The 17,703-nt window shown below is 44.0% G+C and overlaps 1 protein-coding gene across 1 annotated transcript; it reads right to left on the reverse strand.

The window, feature by feature from the left end:
* Positions 1-173: 173 nt before the first annotated feature.
* tecpr1b (tectonin beta-propeller repeat containing 1b) lies at positions 174-17,103 on the reverse strand. The gene is made up of 26 exons (XM_084482285.1): positions 16,983-17,103; positions 16,169-16,403; positions 15,387-15,563; positions 15,113-15,235; positions 14,781-14,903; positions 14,029-14,203; positions 13,272-13,372; positions 12,908-13,009; positions 11,013-11,140; positions 9,991-10,646; positions 9,348-9,457; positions 8,824-8,979; positions 7,643-7,792; positions 6,955-7,112; positions 6,494-6,609; positions 6,129-6,225; positions 5,732-5,828; positions 5,102-5,181; positions 4,951-5,007; positions 4,664-4,838; positions 3,704-3,839; positions 3,123-3,215; positions 2,900-3,006; positions 2,084-2,203; positions 1,393-1,519; positions 174-1,225 (listed from the first exon to the last, which is right to left on the reverse strand). The coding sequence occupies exons 2-26, from the start codon at positions 16,391-16,393 to the stop codon at positions 1,173-1,175; spliced, it is 3,642 nt and encodes a 1,213-aa protein (XP_084338411.1). The 5' UTR covers positions 16,394-16,403; positions 16,983-17,103; the 3' UTR covers positions 174-1,172.
* Positions 17,104-17,703: the final 600 nt, after the last annotated feature.

Genomic DNA, 17,703 nt, shown 5'->3' on the forward strand with positions numbered 1-17,703 from the left:
ATTATAGACCAAAATGACTAGTGACCTGTATCTGAACTCACTTAGTATATTTGAATAAAAACATCTGCTAATTGACAAAACGGTAAATAATTTCCCAAGTAAAAACATTTACAAAATTTATTGTTCAATAATGACAGGATGCAGAAGCTGGTTTTATGTTTAATTTCACAGCCCCTAGTTTAAAGTACAGTAGAAGTGGTAGTGTTGCTCAGCCCTGCTGTGTAGATTGACCTTTCAGGGTTAAACTGGGTCTGAATGCAAATAATACTGACAAAACAAACATGTTTCTGGGAAAGGAAGCTAATTGATTTAGTATTGATTTGTTATAAATTTATATATTTTATTGGGAGAACACAATGTCGGAATGTTATATTGACCTAATAAGCAGCCCAGAGAATCAAAAAAAAAAAGACAAAACTACTAAATAAATTCACATGCACATTACATAAATGTGTTAAATTATCAAGGGACACAACAAACGCAAACATTAAACAGCAAACAAGATTCTACACACCTAGGTGATGAAATGTAGGTAAATTTGAGTAAACCTTATTGAAAGATACGATTTTGAAAGCTAGAACTTCAAGGGAAGGATTCAGAAGGATACAAAATATGAACACCGAAATGAATTAAAGTACTCTGAACTGCAGTTGTTATGGGGTTTGTAGAGATCCAAAGAGTCAAGTGATGCTGAAGTACTGCCATCTTCAGCATGGGGCTCAACGTGACGGAAACCAAGGTGATAATATGCCTGTTCTCATTCAGGAAGAAGGAATATGTGTTCCCTTTGCTGTTGTAGTAATTGTGACTCCTCCCACATCCGAGTGGATCTGTCCACTTGGATACCATTCTAACTAAACTGCCCAGCAACAGCTGATGTCATACTTTTGCAACATCAAAATCTTTAATGAGTCCTGCACAATAATACAGGACTTGATTCTTGCTGTGCATATTGATATATGCACTATACACACGTTATGTTAATGTTTGTACCCCTTTTAAATTTAGTGATGTGATTTCAAAAGTATTGAGCAATTAGCTGATTGCTGATGATGGAAACAATTTCACCATTACCACTCCCCATAATCACCAATATCAGCATCATCCTCTTCATCATCGCTGACGTCTCCACTTGTGCAGGTGCACACCGGTAGGGTCGTTCATCCATCCATTCATTCAGTCATTCCTTCAGACGTGAGGGCCAATGGGAGAGGCACAAGTAGAACTGAGGCAGATGCAGGGGGAGAGGAGATGGGTCGAGAGAAGGTAAGAGGAGAGGAAAGGAGAACAGAAAGAACATTTGATGTGATAAGAGGCGATGATGCGGTGATATGGGAGAAGAGACAAGGAAAGGAGACTAGTAAATGAGGAGGAGGAGGGTGTTCTACACACCCACAGCACTCCCATTCTCCCTGGTTGGGGGGGGCAGGGGGCGTTGCAGGGTTGCTATGGCAGCGGGGACAATGGTGCGCGCCGGCTCTGTGGCGTTGCCCCTTACACTGATGTGCTCCCATCCTCCCTGTAACAAATACACAGACACACACACAAAACATAACTTTTACATCCATGCATCTTCAGGACTTGGTTCTATTTACTATGGAGTTATTCAGGAAATGGATTTATTCAAATCAACATGCAGTGCATTCAGATTCAGATCTCAAAGGGACCATATATTTATGACACCCCCTAGCACCCCAAAGGACAAAAAACTCTTAATTAACAAGGAAGACATCTTGAGAAGGAACGCATAGTGGGGATCCCTCCTTCCAGGGATGGATAGGAGTGCAATGGGGGCCACAACACATACATAGTAGTATTACAGGCAAACATGACTATGTGTTGGAGCATACTGCTCTAGGTTGAAGTCCCTTTCTGGGAGTTGAAAAAAACCCTGAACATTGATACAATAGGTATGCCGAGTTGGCACAGCAACTGTGGGTTGAAACCGTCCACAACTTCAGAGTCATGAGTCAATCTCACCAGAGCCAATTTCAAACAGCCCACAACTAGTTGAGCATGTTGGCCCAGACAGGTAGAGTGAGGGCTGATCAGGGTTACTAATATGGTTTAACGGAGGGCTCACCCCTATACCGTAGTCCCAGGACTGGCCCTTGGGCTGCATGGGTCCGACGCCTACCCTGTGGCAGAGCGTTCCCGGAGCCTCAGTTGGAAAGCCTGGGACCCCATCTGCTAGGGTCCACACCTGGACAGGAAAAGGAAGCAGAACTCAGCAAGAGTCCATGAAGAATTCAATGTTGTAAGATTCTTCTAAGGAATGCGTTCTTGTGAGAAAGTGAAACCCTTCTCACTTGCAGCCTTGTATTGGGTTATGTTATGTTATCTACTTGTATTGTACTTCCATGGCAGTAGGTGGCGGTAGAGATGCCGCATGCAGCCTTGGCCATTGAATGTTCCCCCTGGGTAAATGGTATGGCCTAAATAGCCTTGATTGGTACACCTGAGACCAATTAGTAAGCTTACTTAAGGGGAGTCTCAATTCGTGTTGGGGAGAGGGAGGTAAGAGGTGGTTTGATGTGAGGCCACCACTTAGATCTCTGTTAGGATTATTTAAGTTTAGTTTATGCTGGGAACAGTTTTTCATTAACATTAATTTGTATTTTTGGAACCAGTTGATTTGTTTTGTTTATTTATTTTTGGACCCTGGGTTTGAAGTAAATAAAACTTCATTATTTTTGGCCAATCGGAATTGCCTTGTTTTCTTCGCACATCCCAAACACGTGAGGTGACCACAACGGTCTTTCACAGTTCTAATTCGTGCAATGACATGTTAAAAATACAGAAAGAAATACAGCATAGGGAAATTATAAAAAATAATTAAATAGTATTCATAGTAATTTAATCTTTTAGTAGTAGTAGTGAGACTAGTGTGGATATTGACCTGGTCCAGTGGTCCAACAGACACCTTGGTCACGTTGTTGGAGATGAGCTCCCAAGCAGAGCCCTGGGGGTAGCTGGGTGTAAGACCCTGTCTGTACCACAGGTTACCTAGAGAGAGAGAGAGAGATTCACTTCCAAGCTGAAATCAGAGAAAATTACCAGTAGACCTACTCCAATTCTAATTCCATTCTCCTCCACGGCTGTGATTGGCAATGGCTACTCACTGTTTTCGTCCACGGCAAAGACAGAGGTCCGCCCTACAGACAGCTGCCTCAGGGACTGCCTTGGGGGGCTGGGGATGTGGTACCAGCACTCTCCTGCAGTGGCACAGACTCATTTGAATTCCTGAAACATAACCTGAATCTAAATATTTTGAAAAAAGCTGATTCTAGAAACATTTCTGTTTATTACCTATTGTATCTTCATATAGAGCAACATTTCAACATTTCTATAGACGTTTAAAGGTCCCATGACATGTCACCAGGTGTGGTGTGATTAGCCGTTACAAGCCATTTTGGAAATCTGCCCCTTATGACATCACAGGTGGGCATGTCCACCTAGATGTGTGACGGATAGATGAGCAACGTTTACTACTGTCCACTGGATAGCCACCCGGTGGCATGTCATGGACCTTTAAATCATGCATCAATAAGTTAAAAAAAGAAATATATTACACACATTTACTTTTATTATGCAATTTCTTTGTTAGATATGTGAAAAAAATATTTAACAGTAATCTAACAGATTACTGTTAAAAAAAAATGTTCACATTGGAAATAAAGTTATTCAAAACCATATGACAGACCTGCTGGGTTTTGGGGCGACACGGACCCTCTATAGAACACGGCTCCATCCTTGGCAATAGCCCACACCTGATTGGCTCCTCCGATGGAGATGGACTTGAAGGGCTGGTCTGTACCCACGTGGAGCCAGGAAGTACCCTACATGACCGGACACAAAGTCGATGATTATGATTGGTTGGTTATAATGACCTGTAGATAGGACATAAATATAGGACATAAATATATTTATTATACGGCTCTTCCTAATGCTCCATTCATTTGAATGGGCCTTCCCAACGTTCGTCAGTCAATTATTTCTGCATAATTGACCATTACTAAGCATAATTGACCACTGTCAAGGAAAGTGGATTTTTTGCCTCTCATTCACGTCTTTCGTATCACTCCGCAAGTAGTCCGGTAACTTATCAACCCCAGCGTATTTGGTTGCTAAGCGACGTCAATGTCTTTGGCAAACTATTTCTCTGCACAAATTGTTTTGTTTTGGCAAGTAGCCAAATAATAAGCGAGATAATGTATAGAACACCGGTCATTATCGAAAATAAGCCCCTTCAGGGCGAAGCAAGAACCCTCCGCTTCGCGTCGGGGTCTGGTTTGCCCTGTGGGGGCTTATTTTCCTGATAATGACCGGCGTTCTATACATTACATAATTTATATAATTCACTTATACTTATTCACTTTCATGACAATACATTTTTGTGCAATGACCAAAACGTGTATTACACAAACATGACCTTGTTGTCTAGTTTGAATAGTTACTAATGTTGTGTCCCTATTTTGTCATATTATTTATATCATAAGTACATTTTTACAACATTTTGCATCCATTTCAAACATTTTTTATATATTTTAATATTTTATCTACAAGAGTGGCTGAACAACTGTAGTCAAATCCCATGACAAAACTGAAAAACCGTAGCTGTTTCTACATCAGATTCAGATCCTAGTAACAATGGTTTCCTCACTGCTGGGCTTTTGGGGGCGACGCCCAGGCGACACAAGACGTCCCCTTTGTCACTCAGGGCCCAGACCGGGACCTGCTCCATCCTGCTCTGGGTCAGGCAAGGCATCAGTGAGATGTCACTCAAACGGATGGGTGGGACCTGTTGCCAGTGTGCCCCAAGCGTGATCCTGCACTTTCTGTTTTTTGGCACAGATGAACAAGCAATCGCGGTCAATAAGAAGAGATAGTGAGTGAGTGAGTGAGTGAGTGAGTGAGTGAGTGAGTGAGTGAGTGTGTATGTCTAATGACCTTGTCCATCTCCTGCGTCGTACAAAGTCTTTCATGGTCTTGTGTCCATGGAACGTCCTGTTCACACATGAACACAAAGATGTCAATATTATAGAGACAACTCTATTTACAAGCTTCAATCACACACTCTCTCGCTCTCTCTACAACGTACACAGGGAAGTCAGCAGCGTATTGCCAGCCATCTTTGTCTGCTCCTCCGGGGACACTGTAGTCCACCACCCACTCTGTCACCTGCAGGGAAGAGAAGGGAGATGATAAATAAATGTTAGCATACACAACTCCTCTACTGTCCAATAGTTGTCAAACATATTCATATAAAATCATGTGAGAGCCCGGTGGAGTAAAGCACATGTGGGTGAAAGGATGAAACAGGATGACATGAGATATTGAATGGGAAGTCTACACACACCCACATGTACGTACACAAACACACACACACACACACACACACACACGTGTATGTAAGGCCAAAGGGTCATAAATGCCTGCTCAGGTGTGTGACTTAGTGGTTCACAGAATTTCACATGCAAAAGCACTCATGTAATGAAAACACATACATCTGTCATAAATACACACAGCAGTATCACAGCCGCAGTATAATTTACATTTAACATTTATCATTTAACAAACAATTTTATTCAATGAGACTGACAAGTAAGTATAATCAAGTCCCCCAATCAAATGACACAACATGTGCTGTGCTACCAGGTTTAAATAATTGGACAGAGGGCAGTGCAGTCACAGGCAATCAGTGGTAAAGGTTATCAGGACCAGCACTCACCCAGCTCCACTGAGGCGAGGGGGGAGGCGTGCTGGCTTTAGTGCACTCTTTTAGCCCACTCTCATCACTCCACATGGGCCTGTCAGTGGGCAGACCCCTGGAGGAGGTCACACAGTCACACAGTCACGCACACACACACACACACGCACACGCGCATGTATTTAAAATAAATCTTAATCGTACAGTAAGCAGGTAGGGCTTGCCAATCTTGTTCAAGGATGCCTACATGTAGGCATGCAGACATTGGGGGATCAAACCTAAAAACATTACCAATACACTCTATCCTATAAAAGCCGAGGCCTGATTAAACACCGGCCTCATAAAATACCATAGCATAGTAGAACACCGGGACTTATTGGGGTGTATAGGGAAAATGCTTACTGTCCTATGGTTATACCTATCTGTGTATCCAGTCATCGGATTCCATCTCTGGTTTTCATATACGTGAATACACCGGACGTCTGTCTGAGTCTGCACCTGAACTGTAGCTCCCCCTGCAAAGATCAGTGAGTTAAAAAACACATCCATGGCTGAAAAGTACACGTGCATGTTTAGGGAAAAAGTGCTGAGAGCTGATTTATTGATTGATGATTATAAATTGCTGATACAAGTTCAATCTCTTTATACAAATGAATCGGGCAAAACACAGCACAACACAAAAATTTGGTTAATTAATCTAAAGTGCAGAGATGACTAATTTCACGGTTACTATAAGACCCATGTGTACATAAGGAAGTGCTTTAAGAAAGAGGGCTAGGTTACCCGGATTGGTGGGCTGGTTATAGACCCAGGTGGTACCGTCCCACCCAATACCCCACACTAGCCCGAGACTGTTGGACTGGACACAGCGCAGATGTCCCGGGACCAGCCGCCAGAACCTTGCATCCAGCGGAAGCCATTGTTAGTGTTAGCAGCACAGTGTTCGCATCCAGCATTAGACCTTTGCGTAAGCAAAGACAAACAGAGCTAGAACATAATGTTAGCACAGATTTAGTATCCAGCATTAGCCACGCCTACCACCAAGGAATTGGGCACACAAACAATAATTTCCAAAAGCTTTGTTAGTTATTAATGGTCTCTATTTCTAGTGGTCTCATGAAAAGCAGTTACGACTAAGAAATCATGTTGACCAGACAGACAGTCAAACAAACAGATTGACATTGTCAGACAGACAGACAGACAGAGAGGGAGAGGCAGAGAGATAGATGAGCTCAGAGCCTCACATGGCTTCACAGGCCAGGGGGTGTGTCGTAGTCTCCAGGAGGGGGGAGGGCTCGTGGACCATGATGTCCCCCTTGGAGGTGGTGGACCACAGGGCCTGTCTGGATGGGGGACCGCAGATGCCCCTCCACTCACAGCAGCACTGGGACAGCAGGGACAGCTAAACACATGGGACACATGACAGACACAGACAGCCAGTATACTGGGTGAGAATTTCTTCTGTGCTGAGAAGGTTTTCAGGTTTGTAAAAGTTACAAAAAAGAATACACCTTCATTCTTCTTAAACTATAGCTTTGATACAATTCAGTCCTTTTAAAGGAACGGTGGTACGCAATATGTAATCTAATGAACAACCATAAAAAAAATCCAACCTCAGAGGAAGCAACATTTCTTGTGGAAAAGTGGTTATTGTTAATCTCTTTTTTGATTGTTCAAAATGGTCCCAGGTGATCCCAGGTCAATTCCCTTACCAATTATGGCACCTGGAGCCTAACAGCAACTGCACACCTGTGTTTAATGTGTTTAACTGTTAACTATTTAGCAGACGCTTTCATCCAAATCTTGCAGACTTCCCGTGAATTCAGATACAGGCAAGGGGTTAGATACCCCTTATACCTACAGGTAGTACCCTTAGCCTATGTTTTTAAGCTGCCCCTCCCCCTCAGCAGCGGGGCCCTTCCTTCCCCTCACCCAGTCGGTCATGTCCTGCTCCGTGGGGGCAGCCAGCAGCAGGGGCCCTCGCTGCCTGGTACGCTTGGCAGTGTACACAGAGAAGGCGTGGTGGCAGTCCCCTAGCACCGGTACCAGGGCCGTCACCTCGTTGACGAACACATGCAGGTACTGTGGTGGGTAAGAAAGAGAGGAGGGTCCACAGCGATGGAATGGTTGTTGAGGCATGTCGTGATAGAGACAGACACAGAAATAGGGAAAGAGATTGAGGGAAATGATGACAAAAATACAGAAGTTTTCATTGGAATAGATCTTAATATATTATTTAATTTGAGGGAAGCCCCTTCAGATAAAGGCTCAAGTTTTTGAGGGAAGATTAGAGTAAGGTATTATTCAATGATTCAATGTTACCGATGATGTAGCAAAAATAATGGTAGCCTTCAACCAAGATGCATAGCAAAGTCGTGCAAAACATGTTGTAAGGTAGGGAGGAAGAGAGGGAGAGAGGGAGAGAGAAAGAGTGAAATCAGAGGGCGAATGAGAGAAGAGATAAAGTTGAATGCAGTACCAGTTGACAGTTGATGTTGAGTAGCTGAAGAATTAGCATTTTAAAAGTGTGTGTTTGGCTCGGAAACGTTTCATCAAGGGGGAATTACATTATCAGCTTCAACAACACAGCAAAATGACAAGCAGCTGCACAGGGGACCTGTATTGTCTGTTGCTCCCGTCCAACATCCAAACCGGGAGGTAAGTAAACAAGCCTTCTCTGGGTGGAGAAGAGCATCATCATCATACATCACCCGCTCCTTGTTGATGTCTTTGACTGAACATGAAGGGGTAAACAATATCCAAGAACTACCTTGGTGAGGTCACAATTAGAGGGTGAATGAAGTACAAGCACCACCACCACTGCCCCTTACAACCATTTTCATCACTACCAGTTGCACGACCACTGCAACCGGTACCAATACTTCCAGTAGCACTTAGACAACCAGAACCATCACTACCTGTTGCACCTCCACAACAAGTACCATTACCAAAATCACTACCAGTAGCACCACCATCACCACCAGCCCTACCACCCCCACTAAAACCATCACAACCTTTCCCACCACCACCACCACCACCACTACCACTACCTTCAGCACCAGCACCACCTCATAATCCACTCTCCCATATCCCCCACCACCAGTGGCACCAACCTTCTTCTCGTCATACTGGGTGTAGTAGATGAAGAAGATGCAGTCCTTCCTGCCGTTGCAGTCAGTGGACTGCTCCAGAGCTACGCTCACATCTATCCAACGCTGGGGCTTCCAATCCCTCCACCATCGAAGAGTTCCACTACGCATCCACACCGACTGCACCGTAGGAAGCCGAGGTTCATAAATAGAGGTTAATAAAAATAGCGTTGTAAAATACATATATTGTAGTAGTTATATTGGTATGGTATAACAGTTAATAGCTATACCTATTCCATGATGATTGTAAGTTTAAGTGTCTCATTTAACCCTAATAGCTTTTCAGTGCTATCATTTACAAGCATAGCACACTAAATGTATACAGTAATGCGGGATGGGGGGATACTAACAAGCTGTATCAAGAGTGCAAAAACACTCTTCAGTCATATAATTATAATACAATACAATAATATTATATTACATATTTTCTTCCTCTAGTGCTCACGCGAGGCCATGTGAGTAATGAGGAGAGCAGGCATCCATCTTACGTTGCTGTGCTCCAGGGGCTTCTTGCTGACTTCCTGTCTGGGGAATTCCTTCTGTCCACTCCAAGCAGCTGATTGAACAGGAGTCAGCGACATGGAGCTTCTCAGAGCACCTGAAGGACACACACATTTGTAACATGCTTGATAGGTGGGAGAAAGAGAAGAGATCAGACCTCAAGGGAGGGAATTTCAGTTCATGATGAACTAGAAGTGCCGCAGTCTGATGAATAAAAAAATAATAATTTGGGCACCCAAGTAAAGTCTAGCAATATATGGCCCAATCAAAAAAGCTTCATCTGAAATAGAATAAATAACGATGATAAAAGAAAAACAGATATCACCACGAGAGGCTTTTTGCAGGAGATGTTTTTGCTTAACTTGCCCGTGGAATTTGCAAGAGCGAAGAAAATGTAAGACTGCATTCATTATTGGATATCAATTGCTGCGCAGCCAAAGCCAGAACGATATTTATTGCAAATCGACAACGTGAATATCTAGCTGGGCTCATGATGCTATACCTATGTGTTTAATTATTTTACTCTGATCCATTTATTGTGTCAAAGATGATGAAAAAATAAATAAATCGATTCATTGATTTCCGTTACATGGAAAAGGAGTCGGAATACCTGGAATTGTTCATCCCTACCTGTGGGGCTGAGCCAGCTTATCAGAGAGCTGGCGTCCACATCACATCCCCCTCCAGAGATCCAGGCCCACACCGGGGCATCGGATTCCCCCACCCCCGGAAGAGGATCCAGACCAAGGGGGTAGGTGGCTGCCGCCCCGGCCCCACCTCCTCCACCTCCCATCAATGTCTCCTCCACTCCCCCCACTGTCTGGCTGCTCCTGGCCGCCTCCACCCCCTCTAGGTCCACGTTGCTCCAGGGAACACCACCCGCTCCCTGGCCTGCTTCTGAACTGGTCCCAAGTGTTTGGACCAGGGTGGTGGTGGTTGTGGAGGACGATGAGGCGGCACCGGAGGATGACAGGGGCTCCCCACTACTCTCCTCCAGGGGGGCCTCTGAGTGGGATGGAGGGGCTGCTGGGGATCTCTCTCTGTCCGAGACCAGGCTGGTGATGAAGCTGTCGCTGGTGGGGATGAAAGACTTGGGAGCGTCCTGGGTGGCAGGGGGGGGCGTGGAGAGGGAATTGGTGGGGGCCGTCGTGGAGGCCTCAGGTGGGTCCAGGGTGGCGGTGGTGGTGAGGGTGGGCTGGTCCACGGGTCCCACTTCTGATTCTGAGTCAGTGCAGCTCAACACAGAACCCTGGGAGGCCTCGGTCAGACGTCCCCCAAAATCATCTCTGTAAAACGCACACGCATACATTATTTATGTGTGGTTGGTTGTGGAAGAAGGAATGGTATTGGTGCTATTAGTTGCAGTGCTTGCAAGTAAAAGAAAAAGGGTGCGTATTAGAAGTAGTAACACTACTGGCTGGAAACAGAGGATTGAATATTGCTCTTCTTAGCTAGTATTAATAGCTATATGCTTGCAGTAGCAGTAGCATTGCTTGCAGTCATAGCATGTGAACCAGCAGCAGCATTATTGCTAGCAGTGATATCAATAGTAGCATTACTAGCAGTGAAAGCATGATTGCTAGTAGTAGTAGCATTGCTAGAAGTGATAGCATGGTAAACATACAACATAGTAAACATGTTTGTTAGCAGACCTGGGTGGGGCTAATTCCGTGGCGTTCCCCCATAGGGCCAGGATGGGAATCCAGCCGCTGCCGCTGGGCTCAGACGCAGTCACACCCATCCTGAAATAAAGCCCTCGGTCCTCACCCACGGCCCACACCTGGCACATACACACCCACACACATGTGGACACACCATACACATACATAAACACACACACACACACACACACACACACACACACACACACACACACACACACACACACACACACACACACACACACACACACACACACACACACACACACACACACACACACACACACACACACACACACAAATATATGTAGCACACCTGCCCAGGGAAGAGTTAGCGAGGGAGGAAGAAACGTACAAAAAGAGAAAAATCGGAAAGGAAATGGAGCAATATCAGGCAAACACACACACAATCACAAGTACACACACACACACACACACACACACACACACACACACACACACACACACACACACACACACACACACACACACACACACACACACACACACGTGAATTGAAAGCATGAATTGAAACAAAGTAAGACAGATAACAAGAGGGAAAATACTGTAAACCCACTCACATTCACACAAACACTCACCTGCTGTTTATACCGGCCACATTTTATAGACAATTTTGAATGGCGTTTATTAAAACACAATAATTTTCATAACCTCCTACAATGTGTCAAAGGCCACGTTTGCATTGTGGTCAAAGGTCATCTAAACCTAATACTATCCTGGCAGGCCAGAGTGACACTGGCGGTCCGGCGCTACTTTATAAGGTCATACACCATACGGCTGGCTCCCACAGCGGGCTGCGCACTGGCAGCGACATATCCATAACTGTTGGCTTGGAGTATGAAATATGGGCTATGATGAGGACAGGCCAGGCTAGCTCTAATTAGGGAGTGTCCCATATGTCAGGCCGGTACGGGAGATATATATGGCAAGGCTCAGGGTGCAAGTAGTGCCGGGGGGCATTGACAGAAACGGCTGGCCCGTGCTCGCGTTTCAAGACAGCCGAGGACGTGGGTGTGTGGTGGGGGGGAATGTGTGTGTGCTTGTACGTCTGTGTGCGAGTGTGAGGTATGCGCCAGCAGAGCCCACTCAGCAGTGAGACACAGAGCCAAGGCAAGACAAGACCCCCCCCCCACAACAACACCACCAGCACTATCACAGTCCCCCTTGCCCCACTCCCAACCTCCAAACACCCAAGAGCCCCCTAACCCGACCCAGCCTGATATGCAGTGAAACCCGAAGCGGTGGTAACATGAAGCGGTCCCAGCATTAGAGAGCCAGGTGTAGAGACGCTGAGTATTGGAGGCGGTACAGTAAAAGCTTTGCAGTATATATACTGTTGCAGGGAGTGTATTGTGTTGTGTATTGTGTGGTGAGCATACAGTCTTCAGTATACTGAATTACCTTTGCTTTACTTTATATCTGCACTGGGTAAATGGTGCTGGTGTTTTTGTTGTATCTTTGAAAGGTTAATGAAAAATGGGTAAAAAATATTTTTATACGATAGTAGATACTTAGATTCAACAATCACCTCTGTTGAGTGTACCTTATGAATCCCGGACAGTAAATCTGAGTGTCACACCAGAAAGAACAGGATGCTTATAAGAAGAAATAAATATTATTGAAAAAAAATCTTTATGTATGTATGTATGAATATATATATATATATATATATATATATATGTATTTACAGATAATATATCTTTATTCAATATCTAAACATATTTTCCATATATATTTCTTATTTAAGTTTAAACTTCTGGTGCTTCCTACTGTATAGCGCTAGTGTGATATGGTTGCGTGAAGGCATTGTTAAGTGATTTAAAACCAATGTGACAGACGCGCATGTCGGCAAAACATTTAACAACCTGGTCGTGGAGTCCAACGTCCACCATCATCATCTCCCCTCCGACGCTGATCCAGCCAGAGCCACAGGGGTTATGGGAGTTTACGCCACGCCGGAACCACACCTGAAGGCAGGCAAACACACAAACACACAGCAAATCATCCAGATCCATCAAACCTTATTCTTTACTTTTAGTCACATTGGATTCAACATTTGAATGCATTTTGAATTTACTAGCAACCATGTATACTTTCACATTCACCTTCATATTAGAAGTGTACCATCACCATTAATAGCCTGTATACCATATAAGGGCCCTGTATATCTTCCCTTTAGGATACTGCATACCTATACACCTTCACAATAAGGGCCCTTTATCCATGTACCTTAAAATCCTTAGTGACCACCCAGACCACGCTGACCCCTACTGCCACATGGAGGGCCTCCACCTCCTTTCCAGGTGTTTCGACCTCCACCCAAGAGCTCCCTGAAAAGCCAGGAGACAAGGGGGCGCAGGAGGATGTCGGGTTTTGTATCTTACAGTACGGCACTTTGTACACTTATGTACAGTGTTTGTATGTATCTATTATGTGTCTCTAATGGATTGTTATAGGGGTTATCTGTTTTTTTGTACGTACACTTCATGTTTTAGAATGCACTTTACTGTTATTGCCAACTCTAACAATTTGTTGTGCATGTGCACAACAAATTCCCCCTTAGATCAAATAAAACTATATTGTATTCACTTAAAAATGTTCAACCATTCTGACCCCCTTGCATGTTTATTATTAGTCAGCACTGCATTTCTTAATTTTTTTTGTGATTTATTGATTCATAGAACCTTGGCTGATTTGAGGACACACCACTCCTAAAGATTTCCTGTTTGATTTAACTGGCATAGATCTCATGAAACAAAGGCTGGTCATTAAGTCTTAATTACGTACATTGATATATTTTTATCCGAAGTACCTACAATGCTGTGAGGGTATACATTCTATCCTGGGTGATACAGTGGTAACACCCCTTACCCTGGCAGTGTGAATGATGTGCTCTACCAGTTGAGCTATTATAGTCCTCTTGGGTGTATTTACTGTATGAATATTACATGAGGTATGAGGCCTGACGGATACAGGCAGTGTATACCTGTGGGGCTGTCCAGGCTGAGGCCCATGCGCACCAACAGGTTCCCATCCCACAGCAGGGCCCACAGCAGGTCTCCAGGTCCAGCAGAGAGCTGGGCCACCTCCTTGGGCACTCCCACCTCCTCCCAGGAGCACCCCTCTGGGACCCGGGGCTGGATGCCCTCCCTGAACCACACCTGGGGATAGTACAAATCCACACACATAGGCAAACAGGTGCGAACGCACACACGCACGCACGCACGCACACACAAACAATTAATTATTTATTTAATAGTTGTTACAATTATTACATATTACTGATGGACTAAGACAAACTTGATTGTCATGTTGCGTGGCTCCTATGTTTACACTCTGTTGGGTAGTATTTACAGTGGTAGACAGATAAGACCGTCAATTAAAAGATCGCCATGGCATATTGGCAGACTGACAATGTTTTTGAACACTGGGCAGAGGCATAAGAGCATGGGGCATGTGTCAAAGTTTTCTTATGAAAGATCTTGAGGTCATATGCTGCTCCCTAGTGGCGAAATCATCCTCTTTCATAGACAGAACAGCAATACCATTCCCTTCTGATAAGTATAGTATACTCACTGTAATGCATGTCTAGGTTTTTGCTGATCATGAAATTCAGATAGTTCACTCATTATGCACTTTAATTATAATAACATAACATATATAATGTATGTTATTTAACAATCAAATAATAATATCATAATAATGCAAAAAAAAGATTGCCAGTGAGGTGGTACTGACCTGGCCCTGTTGGGACACCCCCCAGAGACAAGGGTACCGGCCCGACTGGTCGCTCATCTCCCACCCCCCACAGCTGATGTCACACAGGGGCAGGGGGGCTTTCTGAGGCTGGTCCAGGGGGATCTGAGGAGCCACAGGGAAATAGTGGACTGGATAGTCTCCCTGGTTACCATAGAGATGGCGGAATACTTATCTTTAGCTAGCTAAATGCTAGAAAGACACTTGGTGATAAAGTCATTGATAACTGTAAAAGTTAGACCAAATACAAATTATGTTTATCACTTCACTTAACAAAACACTAACAATATTTACTATTAAGTAATTAGTCAGACCTTGGCCCAGCTGCCCTGCGCTGTGTATCTTCGGTAGCGGATCCAGCGGCGGCGACGCACACACGAGTTCCACTTCTTCTCTGGAGAGAAGTTAGCTGGGAAGTCCACCGCATACTCCCAGCCCTGAGAGAGAGACAAGGACAGACACATATATATGTATATGTATATGTATATGTATATGCGTATGTACGTACGTACATACATGCGTGCGTGCATACATGCGTGTGTTCAGCCATGCATGTGTGCATGCATGTGTGTGTGTTCTGCCTCTCACCTGGCTGGGCTCCCCTCCGCAGGTCAGGTCCACGTACCAGTCCCCCTCCCATTCCCAGCTGCGGGAGTGGCACACAAAGCTGTGGAGGGGCTGAGCGCTCACCCCTGTCACGTCGCTCCAGGGCCAGCGGTCGGTTGGCAGCAGCACGTCTGTGAAGCCCTCCACTGGGTTCCACCGCTACACAGAGACACACACAAACGAAGAGATAGACCACCAGGCCAGGTCATACTGCATGTAAGCATAGGAACACTTTTACCCTGGGATGAAAGCATCTGATCAATGTCAATTGTAAATATTAGAATCCAATAACCATTAGTTAGATATACACCTCACTAGTCAACGTATTATTATTAATTTATGCAGCATTAATATTAAATGACTAGATGCAATGTCAATATTATTATGCATACACTATTTACAAATAATCTGTTATATAGTTACACTATTGACTTTTTATATGAGGTATGAATACAGTACTATCCACTTGTAGGTCTAGAAGGCTTATTACAAAGGCCTACAGTAAATACACAACTCAATGGCGTAAACACCATAGATATAATTTTAAGCAACAAAATACCAAATATCAGCAATAATTATTGCTAAAGTTGTATTGACATGTCATTAACATGACATGAATAGAAAAGGCCTGATTTTAAAAGGTGCCAGTGCCAACCAGATACATTTTAAAATATAAAATAACTTTTCTGACATGCCAATCAATCAATCAATCTGACAATCAAATAAAAATCAGTGCAACCGGGTTACATCAACTATTTTCATACCTGGTTTTCATACGTCTCCTCCCGGAAGCGGATTGGGGTCTCGCTGGGCATCAAGTTCAGGTAGACGTGGTGGTCGCAGCCGACCCCCCAGCTGCGCCCTTTCCCTGCACTCACACGCTTCAGCTCCAAGAGCTTGTCGTCCCCTCGCTGCCAGCGCCCACTGGCGGTGGAGAGGCTGTACACCCGTCCATACACGTCCACCGCCCACAGCAATGTTATGGGCATGGTGGTGAGCCTGGGGATAGGTGGTAGAAGGGAAGGGTCTGAGGGTCTAGATCGAATCTCCGATCGTTCATAGGCTATTCTGGATTTTCACTTCGTACTAACATTACGATCTGTCTTGTTTTGATTGGAGCCACAAAGCTAAGAGGTAGACTAGACATGGTCATTCTAAACTATAGGTAGGTAGTACAGCTAGTGTAATAACAAAAATGAAGATGGGCAGAACTTAAGGCGTATTTCAATTCAGTATCGATAGCCAAATAATGGCGCAGAGACATCTGTGCTCAAAGACCATAGCCTACTTGAGTACTGGTATCCGATCCGTTGTTGTCAAGGGAGTATCAACAGACGCGTCATGCTATCAGGTACAGCCGATGAATGGCATCTCTTAGGTTCCTGTTTAGAAAATCTTGCCTTTAAACCGTCTCAATAACCGATACGGGTCTATGCGTGTCGTGCATAAAATATATTATATATTTATTTTCAGGGATTCCTTTACTTCAATTACGGCTATAAGCTGTTTACATGGGATAAGCTTTCCAACAGTTGTCCCACATGAACTACTACAAAACGCACAAAAGGGTTTACTTACGCATTGGGTGCTTTGATGCACGTTTAGAGCCTTTTAGTAAAAAAAAAAATGTAATTGTATAAACCTCCCAGTACTGATGATACTTTTACATTATGGACCAGAGGAATTATTTAGCTCTCCAACTCCGAATCCACAACAGGAAATGGAGGAGCCAAGTGTCCTATTGGCCGAAACGCTGCAGGTGCCGCAAACGTAATTGCTGATTGGTGGAACGGTTGATAGTTGTCCGATGGGCCTGCTGATTGACGTGCATATTTAAATTATTTATCCCGCGCCAGATTATTTATTAATTAATACGGAAGGTTATCTGCACCTGGCCCATTGCAGATCATCAGAAACATTATGCCATATATCAAAACACTGCCAGATACAAGAAAAGGTACAAAAACAACCAAATGAAATAGACAATGCAACGCATGCAATGCGTATTGTATGTCAAATATTGCCTAAACATATAGACGTCTAAAAAACGTGCCTAACATATAATGACCTTTTATAAAATAGTATACAAGTGAAGTTAATTTGAGCACATCCGTGAAACAATTGATAAGCCACACTGCATACGGTCAACTAATCAACCAATAAGGCAATTGTTAGTAATACTGTTTAGAATAAATTATTAATATAACATTACATGCTGTAACGACAATTTAAACCGACATAGATTATACAAGTAATTTATATAAGGTCTGGCGATTTTGCAGAGCTGTCTCTTTAAGAA

Source organism: Micromesistius poutassou (assembly GCF_964030765.1).
Source record: "Micromesistius poutassou genome assembly, chromosome: 1".
Taxonomy (NCBI): Eukaryota; Metazoa; Chordata; class Actinopteri; order Gadiformes; family Gadidae; genus Micromesistius; species Micromesistius poutassou.